We start from the raw sequence: 22,820 nt of genomic DNA, 5'->3' as shown, positions 1-22,820 counted from the left end.
TATTGTCTTTAAATAAAGGACATCTAGAACACTTAACTAAAAAATATATTACAAGTCTTCTAATAACATTTGAAAATAATAGTATGTAAGATGAAACTATACTGATCTGTTGGACTTCAACATATTGAACTCGGAAAAATTAAAAGTAAAATATTTCATTCTTTTTACACAATAATATTATTCACAAACATAGGTAAATCATTGTAAGTACAACATATTTGGTTGTCTCTAAGCAAAAATAATTAAAAAACAATTAATTAATAATTACAAAAGTATTGATTATAAATACAAATTATAATAGTCTGCCCTTGCAATTTTTTGACTCACAGTGGCACATAAGTCTTTTGTTTTTCACGCTGCCAATCATATAATTATAATCCCATGATAGTTCGGTTCCTGCTGGAATATTTGATAGTGCAAAGTATGATACCCATGGAAATCTAAGGTCATGTGTATCGATAAAAACATTTTGTATAAATATGTTTGGGTCACAAGAATGATTAAAATAGCGACCTATGTTCCCACTAACCTTAGCATCCAACGTGTAGATGCCACAGTCTCTATCTAGGTACCTTAGCAAAGATGTGTTTTTACTTACATCCTTTTGTTGAGTATTTAACTTAGACAGTTTATGTTTTCCATCAATTTTTGTATTTGTATCTTGTAAATTCTTCCTTAGCAACATTCTAGATTCAATTATATTCATTTTATTCTTGATTGCCCAACTAGGATTAAACTCTTCGTCATCAGATGAACTAGTATGATCTTCACTTTCATCTTCAGACTGGACCACATAACTTTCATATCCATCTTTGATCCCTTCAACTTTCTCGAGAAAATCCAAATCTGCCAGATATTCGCCCCAGTTTAACGGAAAATCACTATCAGCATCTTTCTCTGTGCGAACCACCCCAAGATATGTACAAACAAAACTACCTTTGGGAATATCAGCGAGCGTTCTCACCCCCCAGCCTTTTTTTTCAGTTAAAAACAGTTGCAGTGACGTCTTCAGTGGTTCCTGAACAACACGATTTAAACAAGTTTTCTTACATTTACAACTGGCATTACATTCAAAAATACCCGTGATTACTTGTTTGTGTAGCCGTTTGAAACTGTAGCCAATGTCGTCATGGTCTTTGAAAATAGCGGGATAAGTTTTTGGACCCATATAAGTAAGTTGCCAACAAGAACATTTATTTTTGTCTTCGCAATCATCAATACAATCGCATCCACATAAAAATTTGGAGTCTATATTCAAATTAACGCCAGGGCCAATTTTACGTTCTGTTATATACTTTATGTGGTCTGGCACTAAATCATTCAAACTGTTAAAAACGCTAATTGGTTTAAACTCCATCTCATAAGATATGTCTTGTACACGAATAAACACTTCTGGTACGCTCAACAAAGATAGCGGATTCACCAAACAATCAAAATTAAATAGGTCCATTGGCATTTGGTTGTTATTATAACTTGTCAGTTTCAAGTAATTGTACATTTCGTTTTCATTATCTATATTACGCCCGCAAGGCGTGGTATATATTACTTTTTTTAATTTTAACTTTTCGTCTGTTAATACAGACCTCATAAATCCATAGTGTAATGGGATGTTTAAAACATTCATATATTTTGTTTGACTGTAGTCATAGTGAACCCATAACATACAAAAATGAGAACACTCATGGTGCTTGTAAGGATGCGGTTTTGGACAATTTGCTGGTATTTGAATTAATTTAATTACACCATTATTTTCTTGAGGATTTTGAGTATTGTCACTGTTGTCAATGTCAACACTTTTTTCATTTTCAGTCATGTTATCTATTTCAATATATGGTCGATTTAATAACCTATTAACATCAGTCAACACCGTACCACGTACACGCTTATCTTGATTGTTACTACATAATTTATCTTGTATTGGGCCTAACCTGTTTGAACCTCGATATATCCATTCTGTGCGTTCGAACTTGATATCAAGAAATTTTAACTGTACTAACGATGCATCTAAGTTTTTCACTTTGGCTAGACGCCAAACGTTGTTTAACTCTACGCGTACTACTTGTTTTTTCTTAAACTTCACCATAAGCCGTTCTGGATATTTTTGTAAATACTCCTTTATAAATTCTCGAATATTTTCATGTACATCGTCGCTTACATCTGGTGACTCACCACACATGAGGCGAATATTCTTATGGCATACATACTGTACATATCCATCATCAAAGAATATCATGTACCTAAGGCAGATCAAAAAAGTGTTTTATTATAAGCTGTGATTAATATATTATAGGCTAGTTATTTGAGAAAATTGTTAAGCTGCTCTTCGTCTGCTTTTAAACAGTATGACATTAAAATGAGCAGTACAATTTTTTTTCTTTAAATAACGGGATTACGTAGGTATCTCCTAATAATAATAACAATAATAATAAAAAAATTTATTTGGGCAATATGATAAACTAAATAAAAATAAATTACCTAATACCTAATATTATAAGTTTCTTTTAAAACTATTTGTGAGTTTTTTAATGTTTTTAAACATTTTTTAAAGTGGATATAGGTACCTCTATTTTGCTCAATTTAAATTTTAGGTTCTATGACATGCCAGACATTATTATGGATACATATCTAGCATTGGACCATATAAACCTATTTTTCATATTAAAAACCTGGCAACAGAGACTAACATTTCACGACTTCCTATAAATACATGGGTAGATATTTTATTTAAAAATGTTTACTGATATAATTCTTATATTTACCTATATAATTTAATATGCAAAATGTATAATGATGTACATAACTTAGATAACAAATGGATAAATTAACTTAGTTATTAAAACATTTGGAAAGAGATAAGTTCTAATCTAGGTAGGTATAAACAATTTTTTTTTGTTTATAGTTTGTCCCGGAGTTTGTCTATTATCAAGTTTAACAAATGGTCAGTAATTTGAATATAATATTATGTTAGTTCATCTTTCGGTGCTGACTAATCACAATAATGATTAATTATATTTTATACTTATTTATTTAAAATTTTTTTTGTTTCAAGTAGTTCAGTTGATCAAACATATACATTTATATTTTATTATATTTATGAAAATAAAAACTTTTAAATATTTTATTTAAAAAGAATAATTTTATATAAGATACTTAATAAATAATATTAGGTACCTATATTATTAGTCAATAATAAACTTTTAAAAAAAAAGGAGGGGAAATGTCCTACTAGACCGAAAACAGTCTGGGGGAGAAATGTCCATTTACCATGAAATTAACTACTCTATTCAGTGAGAGAACGCACTGCGCACCGACCAAAACTAGTTCCCCCACGCAACACTCTGCCATTGGGGAACCGGTTTCGGTAGCATGGCGACGCGGGGGTATGTGCTGAATCGGCGCTTTCTCTCGCTGGACAGGATATACCTACCTAAATCATTTATTAAAATGTATTAAACATACCTGAAATTGTTGAGTAATTTTGGTGGTTCTGCAATTATTCCTACATAGAATTTATCCGTCAATTTAATGTCTACATCTTGGAATTTGGCAATCACTCTACTGCCTACTGGATACTGTGCTTGGCTTGCAGCATCTATGTATGCTAAATTTTTATAATTCAAAACTTTTTCTGTTTCATCGTCAAATTTAACACAATATATTTTGTCAATAAATTCACATGTAATAGTTGCCTCAAACCACGGCCGCATTTGTGAATGTTTCATCCCATACACTCTGTCTCCCAATTTTAATAAATGTCTTATTGGTTTGCATTCTTTGGGTATATCATCCAGCAATCTAGGTAACGTCATAGATAATACAGTGTCTTCATCAGTGTTATTCAAGTCTTCAACAATACTTATCTCTTTGTCATACTCAAACCTCCTTTGACTATCAAACTTGTATAAGTTGTTGTATAGTTGTCCGATTGCCAGATCTACCTGCTGTGTTAAATTGTTTAATTTTTCATTTTCAGCCTCTATTTTGGCTTTTTCAGACATCAAATAGCTTTGGCATAATTCTTCTTGTTTTTTGTATAATTGCCCAACAGTATCCTTCAAGGTTGTGTTTATTAATGTTCTCAATTTAGCTATCTGCGGGTCGTTGAGGTTTTCTGTTGATGGCTCTGCATCGTTGTTGGCGGCATTGCCGTCATCAGAGTCTGATAAATCAATTATACTGGTTAGTTTTATCGGATATTGGTCGTCGAGTATACATTTTCCGTTTTTAAACCGCCTGCCGATCCTATCAAAATATATGATAGATTTCTGCAAACAGGCCCCACACACGCGTCTATATGGCGTGTGCGGGACATTATAATAGTTGCACATAGATTTGTTGGCGGGGTGCAGCTTACTTTTTGGTTTCGACGTGCAATTATCATTGATGCACCTCCTCCTTTGGTCGGACATGTCGGTATTACAACACCGACTTAATATGCAAACGAATTTTGTCGGGAAAACGTTTTAAAAAAAAAACTCAAAACAATACGTCGGAGAGCACTCGGCACATAGTTATAACGGTGATCGTTAACCGTTGAAAAATAACAAAAATCACTCAATGTTTGTCCGGCAAACAATTGAAAAAAAAAAACTCAAAAGAATAAGCCGGGAGATCGGCACGAATTTTGTCGAGAAAACGTTTTAAAAAAAAAACTCAAAACAATACGTCGGAGAGCACTCGGCACATAGTTATAACGGTGATCGTTATCCGTTGAAAAATAACAAAAATCACTCAATGTTTGTCCGGCAAACAATTGAAAAAAAAAAACTCAAAAGAATAAGCCGGGAGATCGGCACGCCGGCGACGTCGTCGTCGACCGTTGTCAAATGTATGAAATAAATCGAGACTCGACTACAACTCGAGCGGCGGCGTCGTCTCCTTATCACGGACAGAGGAATATTGCCGAATCATTGTGAAAACTGATATTATGAAGCAACAGTGCGATGCCACTTTGCTCACATTTTGGTAAAATTGAGTTAGCAACACTGTTTTATTCAAAATTTCGCGCGGGATCAACTTGGACTTACGATAAGTCGATAAATGTCCGGATACTATAATAGTGACGGACTAATCGAAAAAATTACAGCACGAGACATAATAATATCATTTAAAATCTTGATACGACACCACCTGTCTCCGTAAAAATTGCTCCGTTTCAGATATCCGCAAGATGAAATCAGGCGAGCTTTTATAAAATATGTGTTTCATCGTAATATTTTTAGTTTTGTCCGTAAATAATTATTGAAGAAACTTGACATAATTTATTAATTTTATATTTTAATTTTTAAGTGAATTGATTCATAAATATAATAAGGTTTTTAAATAATTTGTTGAGATAGGCACTGTTTTTTTGCGATTCTATGTCGGGGAAAGCTTGTGTTGTAGTTTAAACTTTGTACTAATGTATTTTATGAATTAACTATATTTTTTTTTTTTTTTAACACTTGATTCATGAATCATGATGACACACTATGATCTCTAAATTATCACAACTATTTAAAATATTTTGGTCGATTTATTTATTTTGTGTTTTGTTGTCTTGCAGTTAAGTTTACTACAAAACTACTTAATTAAACTTTAAAGTAAAAATGTAAAAATAATTATAAAAGTTACTATCGCCTACAAAGTAACTTAGGGTTTTTCTCTGCTGCAATGTATATAAAGCTGAGGTGTTGATTTTCAAGCAACGATATATAAACTAGCTTGTATATTATTATGTTTATACGTTTTACATAAAAGTATTTCCCCATGTATTTTCATTGTCCAGTGGCAGATGCGGTCATAATATTGTAATAGGCACAGGGGGGAGGGGGCTACTACAATGTAAATCAGGCATGTAAAGTTTTAACTGGGCTAAGTATATTGAATAGATTACAATGCGAGTTGCACAAAAAAATTTTATATCAATTTTTATTTCATAACTGTCTATCCTTTCATTCAAATCCACTCATTAAAAACTTATCATCCCTCACAATCCCAGGTAGCCCTCCAAGGCGACTTAAACGTAAATGGTGCAGAGATTTATTACTTTAAATAATTACATATAAGTCATAACTAAATATATAATATATTATATAAATACTAACATATAACTTAACTCGCATTTAATTAAACCAAGACAAAAGTGTCATCAGTGGGTGGCTTCTTTCCTCAAACTTAAGTATCACCCTATTTGTTTCTCTCCCTATCGCACATATACTTATTATGTCTATGATATAGATTGTATATTTTCTTCTAAAAATAAAAAAATATCAATTTTTAATTTTATTCATATTATACCATGCAATGTTGGATTTGATTACGGTTTGTCAGAAAATAAGGGAGGTTAGTGGTCAGTCTATTAACTAAACTATCTGAAACATGAGTTTTAATAGTTACTAACCTAGGTACTTGGTTCTCCCACATTTCCCCATACATACTAGAAATTAGATGTAAACAAAGAATATATTATAATGGTTGTAAATAATCAATTATTTTATGAAAATATTCTGCTCAATATTTTGTGAAATGTTTTTCATCAAAAATAAACTATTTTAAATTTACATTTTCAGTGCTTTTGAATGAAACAATTGAAAACAACGATCTACAATTCAAGACATTAAAAATCACAGACTTTGGTCTTGCCAGGGAAGTTTACAAAACAACTAGAATGTCTGCTGCTGGAACATATGCTTGGATGGCACCGGAGGTTATAAAAAAATCAATATTCTCAAAAGCTAGCGACGTTTGGAGGTTTGGAGAAATTAATATTCAAATATATTTTAATGAAATATGAATAAATATCAACACTGAATATGTATGTAAAGAGTATATATTATGTCATTTTACATGTTGTTTTTTATTGATTCGATAATAGGAAATTAAAAAAAAATAAAGACAATTTTCTTTATTTTTAACGGTCAATTTTTATATTTATTTAAAAAATTTAATCACACGTTTGTGGCAGTGCACATTTTGTTGATCAAATTATAAATTTTGTTGTTGTATGTTTAATGACTTTAACCTAACTATATGTTTGTCAACCATTTTATAGGAATCTATCCCTTAAATGAACAAAATGTTTGTTTTGGCATGTTTTATTGCATTTCCTATTGAAGTTTATATATTATAGATATGCAGAACGATAGTTAAAAAATTATATTTAACTCTAGTTCTAATGTATCCTAATTATTTCAATTAAAATAATTAATGACTTTATAATTAATATTATAAAAATTTCAAATTTAACTTATAACTAATTTTTATCATAGCTATGGTGTTTTACTGTGGGAACTACTTACTGGTGAAATGCCGTACAAAGGAATTGATGTACTTGCTGTTGCTTACGGAGTGGCAGTGAACAAACTTACTTTACCAATACCTTCCACTTGTCCACAACCATTCAGAGAACTCATGGAGGGTATTCACAAAGATTTATTAATATTGACTATTAACTTGGTGTACTGTGGTTTCTTATTAATTTTATCGTTACTTAGCTTGTTGGCATTCTGACTCTCACATGAGGCCTAGTTTTGAAGATATATTAACATCATTGGATGATATTGTACACTCTGCTTTTACTCAAACACCACATGAATCTTTTCATACCTTGCAAGATGTTTGGAAAGTAGAAATTGAACAAGTACTTGATGGACTACGAATGAAAGAAAAAGTAAGATAATAACTTGACAAAAAATTATACTTTATAAATGATACATTATACTATTTTCTTTTCAATGCATACTTAAGGCTTTTAAATCTAAAGAAGAAGTAAGTTGATGTATGTTGAATGTTAATTTTATTTATTTGACATCATGTTATTTTGTGCTTAGGAATTACGGTGTCGCGAAGAAGAATTAAGCCGAGCTCAGGTACAACAACAGATTGCTGAAAAACACTTAAAACAGAGAGAACGTGACTTAGAAGCACGTGAAATGGAATTGCTCAAATGGGAACTAAATATCATAATGCAACAGCAACAAGCATCGCCAGCAATACCTACTCCCAACAAACGCCGTGGACATTTCAAAAAGTCCAACATTTTAAAGATGTTAAAAAAAGAACCAAACCAGTTGCCTATTAGTTCTCCATCTGGTAATATATTTTATTGCACTGAAAATTAAAAGTTTGGATGTTAATTCAAAATTTGTTTGTTTCCTGAAGATTTTCGACACACAATAACTGTGCAGCACACCAGCGACAGGAAAAATCGTGATGCATCTGGTCCAAACAGCCCTCCTGGTTCCCCAAATATTCCTAGACTGAGAGCTATTGCACGTGAGTATAAACATGTCTGCGTTTCGTGTTTCTATGATTAGATAGAAGTAGGAGTATTGCTTGTATATCAAAATGTTAGACTATGTGCCTATATATAAAGTTTGTTTAGATATTTACTCTAGTAAATTCTTTAAGGGCCTGATGGATTTTACTATATAACTCAAAAGATTTTGTGAAAAATCTTCACTATGTATTTATAGTTGCCTGACTTGGTAGTAGGCAAAAATATTTTCTTCAACTATATTAATATATTGTTGATTTTTTTTTTTTAAATTTGTATACATTTTGTTTAAATGCAAACCAACATGAAATCTTTGTATGTGCCTATTCTTCTTTATTTTTAGTTATTAGATGTGTTTCATCAATAAAATATTACAAAATGGTATTTTAAAAATAATTAATAACTTTTGTAAAATGTATATTACATTCCCTTTTATAGTTTCAAGCTACTAATTTGGTATTGAGTGTTAAAAAGAGAAATACACAATTAAAATAATTAATGTAAACTATGAGTATGAAACATAGCTCAATTACAAAGTTAGTTGTTTTTTTTTAATATTTTTACTATACTCTTTAAATCATTGTTTACTGTTCACATAGGTCATCTTTACTGTAAGCTTACAAGTATTGAGTTGAGTTGATTTTGAGCTTTTGAGGAAAAACTGAAAGGTTTTGTGTTTGAGCACCAAAGGAAATAAAAAGTTTAATTTAAACATTCTTTTTTATTATTATGATACAATAACTGATTTATTGGATGTGTTTAAAGTAACAAATTGAATATTATATCAGAATACTTGTGTTTAAATATTACACTATTGCAGGGAAGCTGAAATTGTGCAAATGAAGGTGTCATGCGTTTTTCGCATTTATTATAAATGTTGAAAACTCGGTTTTAACACAGATATTATGAGATCAATTTGTGCATGTCTAACAACTGATAACTGATGATTACTCTATAGATTCTTTGATTTTGAAGACAAATATACATCTAGTAAATTACCAAAAAGAAATTTTTCTCAATTCTATTACGAGGTATGTTCATGATTACTTATGAATGTTCATCAATGTTTTTGGCTGTTTTGTGAGTACCCAGTGTTGGTCAATAAATTTGAATTGATTTTATGTGGTGAAGTTTAATTTAAATGTAATATGTATTTATCTGTAGTATTAGGAAAAATTTAATTTTTGTTTTGTATTATTTATTTCGTACACCATTTTCTAGAAACTAAAGTAGAATGAATTAAAATTAAAAGTTTTGAATGGTAATATAATTTATTTTTAATTCAATTATGGAAAAATTTGTAAATTTATGATATTCTGCATACAGATTTTTGTTTGCTATTTTGTTCTAAGCATTTTAAGGATTTGCTTTTTATGTCTGTGTTTTCTTGAAGACGTTTTCCAATGTAAAGGAATTTTGTTTATTTATTAGATATTTGATTATTTGATATACTTTAGCAAAAGATAATAAAATTATATTTTATGCTAATTTCAATTGAGAAATTAAAACTACTATTTGTTTTTGTTTCAAAAAGAAAGATTTTAAAAATTTACTCGGAAAATATTTTTGTGTATAGTGGAAAATGTTAAGTTGAGTTGTTTTGTGATGTTTAACAAAGCTTAAAAATATGTGAAATCTCTCTGCTATAGTCGATATATATGGCCGGTCCACTATGCTCGTATTCCTCTATATAAATGATTTCAGTGCCAGCAGACGGAGTCAAGGGCAAAACGTGGGGCCCAAGTACGTTTCATCAACGTGAGCGCGTACAGATTATCTGTGGGAGTCCATCATATCCGTCATCAACAGCCACAACATCTTTTAAAGGATGGTCTCGATCAGCACCCAACCTAGAGAAACATCAGTTATCGGTTCGCTCAAACTTCGCGGCTTTACAAGAAATAGGTACCCGTGACAAGGATGATGATGATGATGATGATGCCGAGACCATAAGTCTATAATTTTCATTTTTGCATCCCCTACATACTATAATAACCTTTTAACCCCTTTACACAAATCATTTCTCGGTGGTGGAATACAGTAGAAACAAAATAATATATATTATATTCACATATAATATAATATATATATATTTATAAATGATCAAAAACTTAACGGTTCTGGTTCTAAGGCCTTTTTTTTTATATAAAAATTGTTATTAATTTGTTACAAATTTATTATTATTATTAATTTTATTTAAAAATGAAGCTTATAATACTATTGTGCTTTAAGCACTGCTTGACTGTTGAATTGTTTATTTTTATTATTTAAACTTCATATCTTTTGAAGATTTAAAGAGCACACATTCCAGTTTGCACATCACAAAAATGTATTCTGTATATCTTTAGACTTAAGCCAATGGCTGTTATTATTATTATTTATTATTATTATTATAATTATTTTTATTATTATTATTTTAATTTGTACCTATTGCCCGAGATATTAGGCACATACACACACACACACAAACACACTTTACCCCAACAAAAATTTTGCTCCGATTTACTTAGAGTTGTTTTAATTTTAACCTTTATCGTAGTGATTTTTTTTTAAATTAGTTTTAAGAAATTTATTTTTTGACAAATTTTCAAAATTTATCATTGATATTTTTATAAATAATTATTTAGATTACTATTTGTGTATAATATTTATACTGGGAATATGCAAAATGAATTAATAAAAAATGTTCAGTGAATTAAGTCTTAGCAAGTAATTATTTCAAACTTTCATCAAAATGAATTAGGTTATTATGATATTATTGTTATGTTTATACACCTATTATTATACGGGGTAAGTATAAACGAAACTATTGTTGCTATCGACTCAAATTATTGTTTAGCCTTGTTCTTTGGTACGGATTAGTATAATATTGTATTGTATTCTAGTTAGATTGATATGCGCAATAGTTTAGAGCATTGTTTGTAGATTGTGCATGTTTCATTTCGTTGATAATTACTATTCACTACAGTTTATTTGGTAAGCATGTGTGAACAGAATACCTATATACTTTTTAATCAATAATCTTAATTTATCTTAACAAATGTTTAACAAAATACAAATATTAATACAATTGTTTCTCTCCAAGCCAGCCAAACATTTAACAGTAATATAAGAATATTACAGCATAATATTTTAGATACCTATACCGTTTTTTAGAATATATTATAGAGATTTCGAATATTTACTCAGTGCTGTACGCAGAAAATTTTGGAGGGGACACTTATTATTGTCTTTAGTCTTACAAAAACTAGAATACTTACTAAATGTTACTTTATGACAGCATTGTGTTAATTTTATTCATATTTCGGCAGCGCAGTGCCAACCATGGCTACGGTATGGATCTACCATATTTCTATTTGATTTCAAATTTTACTTTCGATTGTAAGACATATCGGTATTTGTTTTGTACCTATCCACTATCACTAACCACGAGATATTACCTCATAAATTAATCTGGATTCGATGCGTAATTTTCTGATTTCAAAAAAAAACATCGGTAATTAAGAAAATATTCGACAAAATTACTCTTTGCAAATTTACAAAAAAAATGTTCTCGTTCGGTGACCTCGACTAACGGCTTTGTGTACTAATTTCTATAACCAACAACAATAATAACAATAATAAACACAATTACTAACGAAAATACTATTTAACCATCGGCGACGCATCCGGCGATCCTCACAAACCACAAGTCATAACGATATTATTATTGTTATCATACCTAATTATTGTATCTTCGAATTATATCATTTTTCTTTTTGTCATTTTCTCCTCGTAGACTACGGTGGCCCACCAATGTCCGCGACTTACTGTTGGCCGGACGACGACGGAAATGACGACGATCGGCTACGGACTCAGCGACCGCGGTCGTCCGATCGTCACCGGACGAGCACCCCGGGAGACGGTGTTGGGTCGACGACGACCGTGTCGTCGAAACCTTCGTCGTCGACGGCTGCTGCGGCATCGACCAATCACAAGACCACGCCGCTGTTGGAGAGTGTCATGCGAGCAGCCGCGTCCATGTTGGCAGGTTTTGCGTTGGGCGGCGCGGACGTCAGGACGTGCATCTCTTCTGGGTAAGACGACAGACGAATTTTTAATAACATAATATAATAATATATTTGTTAATTAACTGGTGGTAAAATTTCGCGTCGACGATAATACCGACCAGTAACGTAATTGGGGTGTTGCAAGTGCAGTATAGAATTTCTACCTTTGTGGTTGTGTCGAATTTCCGATCCCAGAATGTGTGGCACACTTTGGTCGGAAATCTTCTTCCAAAATTGCGAGTAAACCGCTGAAAATCCATTCGCGGCGATCGCTCCTCCGAGTGAAGTGATCACCATACAAATTGGTCGCTCAATGGTTTACTTGTGGTCGCGATTAGCCATTAATCGTTTACGGATATATAAAAGAGGTGTTGATGATTGATTGGCACCTATTAACTGTAAATTTATTTTACTTTTTAGTCGTAATGCAGCGCACACGCCCGGTATGCAGCAGACTTCCACCGACACTGCCAACACCACAACCTCTACGTCGGACTTAAATTTTTGCCAACACAATTCTTCCGGCCGCCGTGAGTATGATTTATGATAGATGCGTACGTCGATTACTGTGTTTCGTTTTTCTCAAAGTTCAAGTTTTTGTCGTATCCACTGTCGCCATCAGAGTCCTGTTGCGTCTTGCGTGGCAATGACAACCGATCGGTCAATGCAAGTTGGTGAATGAAAAACTTGTACAAAAATCAATACATTCATTTTACTTAGAGAATAATAATATTCAAAATATATAATACGATAATATTACAAAAAAGTTGAAGATTGACTATTTAGTTTTTACTCAGTCAATTTATTTCTTATAACACTAAAATATTACACTAAAAAAAAATACAACTTACAAAAAACGACGGTTTGAGTAGTTTTCCTTGATTGCACGTTGTCGTGTTTGACTGATAGTCAGCTGTTTGTATGTTCAGTCTCATGTCTCGATTCATGTCTTTGATTTATCTTTTCTCGTTTCCAGCGCACAAACACAACACGTACCACGGCCCTTCGTCGAAGCATTTTCGCGTACCGTTACCGCAGAGTTCTGACGCCAAACCTTTGCGGTTTACCGACAGCCCGCAACACCGGTTGAGTCGTTCCCGGCGGAAATCCAGACCGCCGCCTCGGAGGAAGTCGAGCAGCGTGGTCGGTTGCGCCGACGAGAAAAGCCACGTGAGTGTATACTGTTGATACCCTTTGATCTGGGGTTGACTATATAGTAGCATGGGCGTATTTGATTTTCATCGAGGCGTTAAAGTTTCCGAGAAGATGGAGGGAGATTTTTAGATTATTTGTGTCGTGTATTGTTTGTTAATTTTATGCAAATTAACGAGAGTGAACGATTTTTCTGCCACTGTAAGATTCAATATTATTCAGCATATTTATAGATTATTTAGATTCTGAGCGTATAGTGAACGAATGTATAGGTATTGTATTTACAATGATATATTTTTTTTTCTGTCTGTCGTCAACATTTGGGGTATTATACAAGTCCTCCAATTTTCGACATCATACATTTTCACCTAATATAATATATATTATCATTTTCCATGTATATTGAGAACATTTTCAAATTGTGTAAATTATTTTTCAGTTAGAAATTCATAAGTTTTTATCTTCTTAAAGAAGCTAACATTAGACATAGAAGATAGAACATAGAAGATTCTGAACAAGTTTTTCTACCTTTATCAAAAAAAAAGTCACCGGAAAATTACGCTATTCATAGCCATGAGATATTTTCGATTTTTATTAAATTTGATTATTTATACTGCAAGTATACTCGCATGACACAATGTCTCTGCTCAGAATCGTTTTTCGTATCCAATGATGTATTGAATTCAAATATAACACATCCATTACAATGACATGCTCGACTACTACTGCGTAACAAAGCAGCAGTTACCACTTGTCCACCTTTTTTACACTTAATAATGTAGGTTTATTGATTTTTTGAGTTTTATTATTTTTGTAAAAAAAAATAATTAGTCATCCTTGAATTGTACATTCTATTGGCAAGTTGCGTTTGTGGGATTCTTTTCCGTGTATATGGTTTTCGGTGGGAGGGTTTGATAAAAATATTTAGACTTCCCCTTCAACAAACAATTATTCTAGTACCTCAAGGCTCAATTCATATAATTTATAGTAAATTATTGTTAGAATTTTTAACTTATAGAAATATTTCTTACATGAAAAAGACGATTCAATTATATTAAAATAAAAAAGTAAAAACATAAACTTTAAGCTATATAATTTGTAGCATTATATTTTAATATAATTACATTGTAATTTATTCAAAATCTCAGTTACAGTTTTTTTTGTTATCGTACTTTATTCATTATTGTATATAACCTGATTTTCGTGTTTTCTTTAGCATTCTTTTTACGGCACCACGTCTAGCGATTATTACCAGCAAACAGACTTCGCGTCTCATACCGGTAAGTTCATATAAGTCTATAACAATAAAATACATTTTATTATTAGCTCAACTGTGATAATAATTTCTAAAGGCGTTTTTCTTTGATCGTCGATCATATGCATGATATTACACGATAATATTAACATCAAATTTATATAAAACATCGTGACCATAACATTTAAAAAAAAAACTTAATTTGCTCATCTATATAAAATATTACAACATTTTTTTATGGATGAAAGATAGACTAAAAATAATAATATAACACTAATATTAATATTAATTACTTTTATATGTATATTATTATGTTTGATTGATAGGTAACCTAAAATGTAGAGTTAGATTTTTTTGTGCATACCTACTTATTAGTTGTTTTGACCGTCAATACTCCGATTGAATGTGCTCCTCGACGACGGACTGTTTTCTTATACGGTTATAATATAATATATTTTTTTTTTTATTAAATCCCTTATTATTATATTATAGTATTTTTTACTATATTATATTATTCCTACATAATATATTATTTAATATTATATTTACAATATTATATTGCACAGGATACCGTCAGTTGTCCAGCGACCGTGGTGGATACCGCCAGCTGTCTAACGACCGGTGTGGAGTTACCAGTGCGGGGTACGAGTACGAAAACGGTGGCTTGTACGCGTACGACAATCCGACTGCCAATCACAACGATGCGGTCGGCGGCGTCGACGATCCACCGTCGTTTAGCCGAAGTCGATACCGGTGCGGTGGTGGAAATCCAACGTTTACCATGGACCCCGCCGAATTTTCTTCGGCGGTTTCGCATCATACGCAGCGGGCACCGTCGATTTCGCCGTCGCTTCCGTACTTACACCAAAGGCGGGCGGGCGACTATTCAAATTACTTCACCAGCGACGAACGACTATCGCAACCGCATTCCGCCGAGACCCTAAGCCGACCTACCACGTTGGAAGTGCGTACCCTAAATATCAGTATTGGTCAACTAATATTTCATAAAATGTACCTACCTATATGCGAGTGTCGCAGGAACTATTTTTCTAGTTAAGAGGGGGGGGGGGTGTTGTGAAAAATACTAAGAGTATTTTTTTTTTATAAAATAGTATATTTCATAACTTAAGATTATTTAAACCACATGGAAATAACGTGAAAAGGTAAGGCCACCATTGCGGAAACCCTCTGATTTGAGAGGGACGGGAGGGGAGAGAAGTTTATTATTTTAAATTGATACAGGTCGGAATTCAAGATATCCCGACTACACCAGTGTCTTTTTAACCGACGTAGGGGTTATCTGGCCATCTGGGATGGATTCACTGGCTAGATTAGACACTAGTGTGGTTGAATGATTTTATGTGGAATTATTTGTAATAGTTTTTGGCTGTAATATAGAATGATTACTTTTTTAGGCCTTTGTGTTGTGAAAGGTTTGAGACGTACCGCGGTGTAGATGTTATTTGGCGAAGGGAGATTAACTGGAAGACCAAGATGGTACGTATTTGGGAAGGCTTTGCATATCCCCATGTTTGGATATCTGGATGTCATTGGCCTAAATGGGTTTTAGCATAGATTTGTATATTAGTAGTTTGATGTTGATCGAGAGCTTGGAGTTGAGAATAGGTGAAGTCTAGTGTTAAGAACCTTTCTTTTGGTTATTAGGTGGGGGACCCCAGGTATATTATACTGTTTATAGTTAATAATTTGTTTTACAATATTGTAATCATTCAGTTATTTTGGGTAGCCGGGTAGGTAATCAATATCTCATGGTACCGCTGCAGCCATGTTGTTGAGCATAATAGCGTATAGCGTTCTGCGTTGTTTAGAACAAAATATGTGTTTTTATATATAGCTATTACACGACACATAGTATAAGGGTAAGCTCAGGTGGAGACCGATTTGGTCAGACAACATCCCTCGATCGAATCGGTTTTCGTCAGTTCTAGTTTTCAACGTTTTAAATTGTTCTACCTTATTAATCTTGGTGAATATATGGGCAATATGTGGGTGGTTGTCGGAATGATAAACTAACTATCCTGTAGATGGCTCGAAACTTGGCGCGCATAAGCTTCGCCTTTGCCTGCGGTTACTCTTATATTATGAGACAGAATAAAGGTACACAATAGTGATGTCTGTGCGCATAACCATATCGTTGATATATTTTTACAGCCCGGGACGCCGTCGAGACTGCGGTCCAGCCTGAAGAAATCTGTGTATGGCAGTCGGCAAACAGCCGTTGGTTCGTCAAGTCCAGGAGGTAAGTGTATTTGCAACAAATTTAAAATTTCACATATCTGTGTAATAAAAAACAAACGTTTGCCTAGCATCCTAGCTCTGCTATTTTTCCCGGCATGTTGTGACAATAATACACAAGTGATAGAACCACGACCATTATACATATTATATATAACTGGTGTGATAGGGTCTTCTATTTTTCCGCGGTTACATTCCGGTTCGATCGTGCCCTCATACCTGGGCCGGTTTGGAAACGGATGACTAACTGACTGTGGCCGTGATAATATGATATATTATGGTCGGTAAAATAGACCTTTTTTCTCAGTTTATAACCGACGACGTCGCGGGAATTGCTTTCGCATAACCGCCGCGGCGCCGCCATAGTTTATTATACATTACATGACATACAATTTATGAATAATAATTTTGACACCTATGTTCTTTGTCCTCTAAAGGCGCACATTTAAATTAGTTTTACATGTTAAGAAATATACATTGTTGGCTGAAGGCCTGCTGTCTGCGTTTGTAAGAATCTCGACCCGGCTTCGCTGCCCGCCAGTCATGTCTTCTCGTTCTGCTGTTTTCTGGGCCCGGCTTGATAGCCAGACGGCCTTTACCTCGTACCTCGCGTCTTCTCCTTCGGATCTTGTGGAATGCGCGTCTCGCCGTTGATGGTTTCATAGTTTTCCTTCTGCCCGTTGTCCTTGTATCGTCTTTCTGGGAGCCTTGCGGTCTGCGGCGCCCACTGGCGCTGGGCCGCAGCCCCTCTCACTCTCAATCGCGATCACCCGGACGGTGACCAACCGTACTGTGGGGTCCTACTCGTGTCCCGGGGCACTCCTGCCGCTGTGGGACAGTTTGGGATGAGGTGATTGGGGGTGTGGGTGCGCCAGTGTGGAGCAGCTTTCCGCTCGTCTCCCAGTCCGCCTTCGGCTGTTTTTGTCGGGTGGGGGCAATGTTTGCCCTCGCTGGTCTGTTGCCTGCCGGTGTTTTGGTTTTATACAGTTTTCCTTCTGTTTCCTCCGTCTGATGTTAGCTGCGTGCTGCTCGGTGCGGCGGGTGCCCGGTCGACGGAGACTTGAGGTGACTGACCCGAGCGCCCTTTCCTATCAATCGCGATCACCCGGACGGTGACACCAACCGTGCTGTGGGTGTCCTACTAATGCCCCGGAGCACGAAGGGCCGCTGTGGGACAGTTTCGGATGATAGTACTGAGGCGCTGAGTGTTGTCGCCGTTCGTTCCCCGCTTTCCGGTTGCCTTCGCATCGAGCCTTCGGTCTGTTGTCGGTGGTTGGAGGGCGATGTTGGCCCTCTCTGGTCGCTTGTGTTGACCCGCCGGTGTACGGTTTTATACAGTTTGCCTTCTGTGCCTCCCCCGTTAGCCGGAATCGAAATTCCGTTTCCAGTCGGCACCGCGTGGAGGTGGGGGTAGGACTCTGCGGACCCGGTAAAATAGACCTATAGAAATAAAAAGCTTAAAAACAAAAAAATATAATGGAAAAAAACCCAATAAAAAAGATTCACTTCAGAAAGTCGATGTCAATGACATAAAACTGTGCTATAATATAATATTTTATAAATATAAAATTAAAGTATGCTTAACCACATAAATTATAGCCAAATTATTTTGTCACCAAATTTATTCGAAGTTATAATCTTCATTATTATATAGGTATGATTAAACTAATAAATATTAATTAATTAAATAATATAAAATGACACAAGTTTTTAGAAATTCGGATGTCGAATAATTTATAATTTTATCTAGCGTTCACAATACTCTGAACAGCGAAATAACACGAAAAGACGAAAATTGGTTGTTCTGCACGCCACCCAGGCTAACCTGTCGAGACTAGGATGTCGCTGGGGAATGCGCAGAATTGGCACGTTCTCTCGTTGGACAGAGACACAAGGAATAGTGTTTAAAATACCTACTATATAATATATTCTATCTTATACTTGTTTTACTGAATATCTCTTTCAATAATTACATTTTACTACACAACTATTGAAAAAAAAGATTGACATATTGACTGGTTTGTGTACATTCATCTATAAATAATATTTTATCTAAAACGATACATTAAATAAATTATTGTTTTTTTCTTTGAATTTTTTTTTCCACAATAATATAATATATACATTATATTCGCTACTGCAGCATATGAGACATATGTTTAATCGCTCTGTATTAATCATCAGTAAAACCTCTTCCGGTTGGGATTCACATTTTCCAAACTATTATATTCTGGTGGTGGGTGATTTGATCCTCTAAACCAGGGGTCGGCAATTAAATTCCATGGCTGCCCAGATAATTTGAAAAAAAAATTCAAATTTCAGATAAAAGTGATACCTATAGTGGTACCTAGTTAATACACCTAATGTGTTTATTTTTATGTTAAAAATACAGTTTAAGCTATTTAAAGCAAATTAATCAATATAATATTATAATATTGATCAGTTTTTTAAAATTTGATACTCTTGGAGAACAACTAATGCGTGGAGTGTTTTCAAGGTGGAGATCAGTTAATCTTGAACGATATTTATTCTTTAAAAAATTCATTTTGGAGAACGGAGTTTCCTATATCTATATGCTGAGCCAAAATACATCTAAAAACAACATAAAAATAGATCAAATATCTATTGTGTGCGGAAAACAGCATTTAAAAAAAATATTCTTGGCGATAAAGTTATTTCCTTTCCACGGGCCTGTTTGGCCTGCTGGCCGCCTATTGCCTCATTCCCGATGTACGCGCCCACCGATTAGGGTGATGAAATATATATTTTACGCAAAATAACGATTCGCCCTCATGTACCCGCAGTGTCGCCGACCAATCCAACACCGCCAGACAGCCTGACTAGCGATGACAGCAGTTACATGTCGGCCAGGGACAGCTCAGCGGCTTCTCTGTCCACGGCTCGAGTCCGGTTTTCGCCCGTCACGCTGCTGGACCTGCCCACCCACGGGCAACACCAGGACTCGACGATCCCCCTGCAGGCAGCCGCGACCACGTCGTCGTCGGCTCCCAATTCCAGACGATCGTCATCGGTTTCAGAATTCATCGCGTGACCGCAACAGAAACAATAATAGTCATAATATCGTTATGTTGTAGCGTTGATAACGTTCAAAATAATTGTTTAATTTATTATAATATTTGATTCAGTCAGCTACAGTATTTTATCCACTATCGCGTAAACGTTTTTTTTCTTTTTTATACGTATCTAAGTTTATATACTTTTTTTAAATTTATAATTTTTTTTTTCATTTCATATAATCTATTATATAATATTTTGATTTATTCATTATTAGTATAAGTTTTCGTACGACGTGTTCGTTTCGACTACCGGACATTATCGTCTAATATAGGTACATAATACATATAACATATATTATATATATATCATCGTCAACTCGTTTTCCGTTATTATATAATAGGAGGTACGTATGATAACGACTTTATTTATGATATAAAAATTTATATTGTGATTTTTTTACGAGTTCAATCTTATTTTTTTACATAGTGAATTAAGATTTCTGTCAGATCTTTGGTCCAATGTAACGGCCACCGTGTTGGTATATTTTTTTTGTAATCGACGCTTCGAACCGAGTTGATTTTTGTTAAAGATTTGTATGTACGTTGCTGGCCTCACGACCGATATATTTTTTTTATATATATTTTTTATGTTTATTATAAAATATTATCATTTATGTGTTTTTGTATAATATGTATACCTACGCTGAAACAAATTTAAATGCGATTTGTTTTAGTAAACATAATATTACCTAGATAATCGTGACATCTGTTAAATACAATTTTTTATTTTATATTATCGACGATATCAGTGTTAAAATGTTCCGCAGACCGTAGTTAGATTTTACCATTATTATTTTTATTTTTCATTATTATTATATTATTTTATTAGATAATAAACATTGATAATAATATTCACAGTGCCTATAAAAATAAATCTATATTATGTATAATATATTTGAAAAGTCTGTTACTAAAGTCTAAACGAGATGATCAATCCTTAAATATCATGTTTGATTTAGTTTATCTAGATAAATAATCTAGGAGACCTCTAGATTTAAAAAAAAAAATTAAACTCTTCAACTAGAACTGTTGAACAGAGGAAACAAAATATGACTGCTCCATATCATGCTCATGGACATAACATAATGTTGTCAATTGTCATAGGTCATAACAATTTAAATAATAGAAGAAAAATAGAAAACTATTAACGCCGAAACGATTGTTTCAGGTTGTTTATTAACGTCTGCATATTTATAGCTATTTACATACAAGACATATGTAGTCCTATATCAATAATGGAGTCGAGCGTCGTACATTTATTTATAAGAACTATGATATGCGTGCACTAAATATACACTTATTAGTTATTAAGTTATATAAAATTGTAAATGCAAAAAAACGAAACACGTGGTGGTGCTATGACAACCTACTCAAGTGTAATAAATGTAAACATTTTCAATTAATACCGTTCATTTTAATGAAACGGACCGCAATAATTATATGTTATCGCGCATCAAAAATTATGATTACAATTGATAACTTCTATCTTAAGATAAAAGGATATTTTAATTCCTGGCACAGCTTTCACCTAAGGGATCGAAGCCGCTGCGTTTTTTGGCACAAAAACATGTCTTACAGGAAAATCTCTCACGCCCTGTAGAATAGTCGGATTTCGTTTATTTTTTTTATTTTTATTTAAAAGTAGAGAAAATTTTGTAGGTCGGATCAAAGCCCGATTTTGAAAATTATAATTAATTATATAAGCTGGAATTTGCATTTGAATAATGCACAATATTTGTTCTTTTTCAAACGCATTTTTCTACTACTACTAATTCGAGCTTTGATCCAACCTACAAAAACTACTCATCTTTCAGATTAGAAAAATATGACCAAAATCCTCCATATCAACGATAGTTTTTCTTGTAAAATCATTTTTGTTCATCAAAATAGTGCTTCGATAATTCCCATCGAAGTCAATCACTGACTTATGCATGCGTGTGCGTAAATATCTTTATCTGCGCATGTACTTATTATAGCTCACTCACACTAGTATCGATTTAATAAAATTACTCACACACATGCACCATCCACTTAGAGCCGATACAACATGTGAATTGAATTGCCTAAATTGTACTCCTTAATAAATGACCGGCACATATAAAAATTATTATTATTGAGTTGTTTAAGGTGGAATATTATGCAGTATGCTAGTCATACAAGCAAAATGTATAAATCGTATATTACAGTTAAGACCATTTCTAAAACCAATCAATTTTTCATAAAACGACCAAATAGCGACTGACATAAATTAGGTTTACCGACTCCAGTGGTTCAATTCAGTGGCGGTTTTGATAAAACATCAAGGGGGGGGGGGGGCTATTTTAAATTTTTTTGGTTCCTCCCACCATCATAAAAAAAAAAAATAAAAAAAAAGTTTTTATATATTATATTGTGAAAATAGTATGACGTACATAAGATAACAGTTGACTCAAAAAAAATCCAAGGGGGAAGGGGCTAGCGCCCGCTTCACCCCCCCCCCCTAAAAACCGCCGCTGGTTCGATTTTAAAATTGAAAGATTTTTGATTTGGTAAAGAAGTTTACTATGCATCGGTCGTAGCATATTATATTATTTTATTTAATATATTTATTATACAAAATTGAAAAAAACTAAAAATGAACAACATATTATTATTTTAAAATTCTTTATTCTCGTCAAGAATCTGTTAAAACTGAAAAAGTGCTCGGGCCGATGCGACGTAATCTTGTTTATCCATTCAAATATCGTTACATCTTTTAAATTTAACCTTTGATAATGCCAACATTTTTAGGAATA

General features: G+C 33.4%; 2 protein-coding genes across 2 annotated transcripts; one reads left to right on the top strand and one right to left on the bottom strand.

Annotated features, from left to right (window-relative positions):
- Window positions 1–27: 27 nt before the first annotated feature.
- On the bottom strand, window positions 28–5,246 carry LOC100574903 (histone-lysine N-methyltransferase eggless). The gene is made up of 3 exons (XM_029491460.1): window positions 4,769–5,246; window positions 3,460–4,590; window positions 28–2,237 (listed from the first exon to the last, which is right to left on the bottom strand). The coding sequence occupies exons 2-3, from the start codon at window positions 4,407–4,409 to the stop codon at window positions 293–295; spliced, it is 2,895 nt and encodes a 964-aa protein (XP_029347320.1). The 5' UTR covers window positions 4,410–4,590; window positions 4,769–5,246; the 3' UTR covers window positions 28–292.
- A 1,305-nt stretch (window positions 5,247–6,551) lies between these two features.
- On the top strand, window positions 6,552–20,899 carry LOC100161755 (mitogen-activated protein kinase kinase kinase 9; the record flags this gene model as incomplete). Its single annotated transcript, XM_029491461.1, is given in 14 exon segments — window positions 6,552–6,732; window positions 7,251–7,399; window positions 7,476–7,651; window positions 7,729–7,749; window positions 7,812–8,073; window positions 8,143–8,256; window positions 9,962–10,162; window positions 12,036–12,333; window positions 12,727–12,836; window positions 13,283–13,476; window positions 14,675–14,738; window positions 15,280–15,677; window positions 16,886–16,973; window positions 19,774–20,899. Coding segments are annotated over 14 exon segments (2,504 nt in total), but the record flags the coding sequence as incomplete, so codon positions are not given.
- Window positions 20,900–22,820: the final 1,921 nt, after the last annotated feature.

This window comes from Acyrthosiphon pisum, chromosome A3 (genome assembly GCF_005508785.2).
Source record: "Acyrthosiphon pisum isolate AL4f chromosome A3, pea_aphid_22Mar2018_4r6ur, whole genome shotgun sequence".
NCBI lineage: Eukaryota > Metazoa > Arthropoda > Insecta > Hemiptera > Aphididae > Acyrthosiphon > Acyrthosiphon pisum.
Note: the sequence above shows the minus strand (reverse complement) of the source record. Positions and strands in the feature narration are given on the sequence as shown.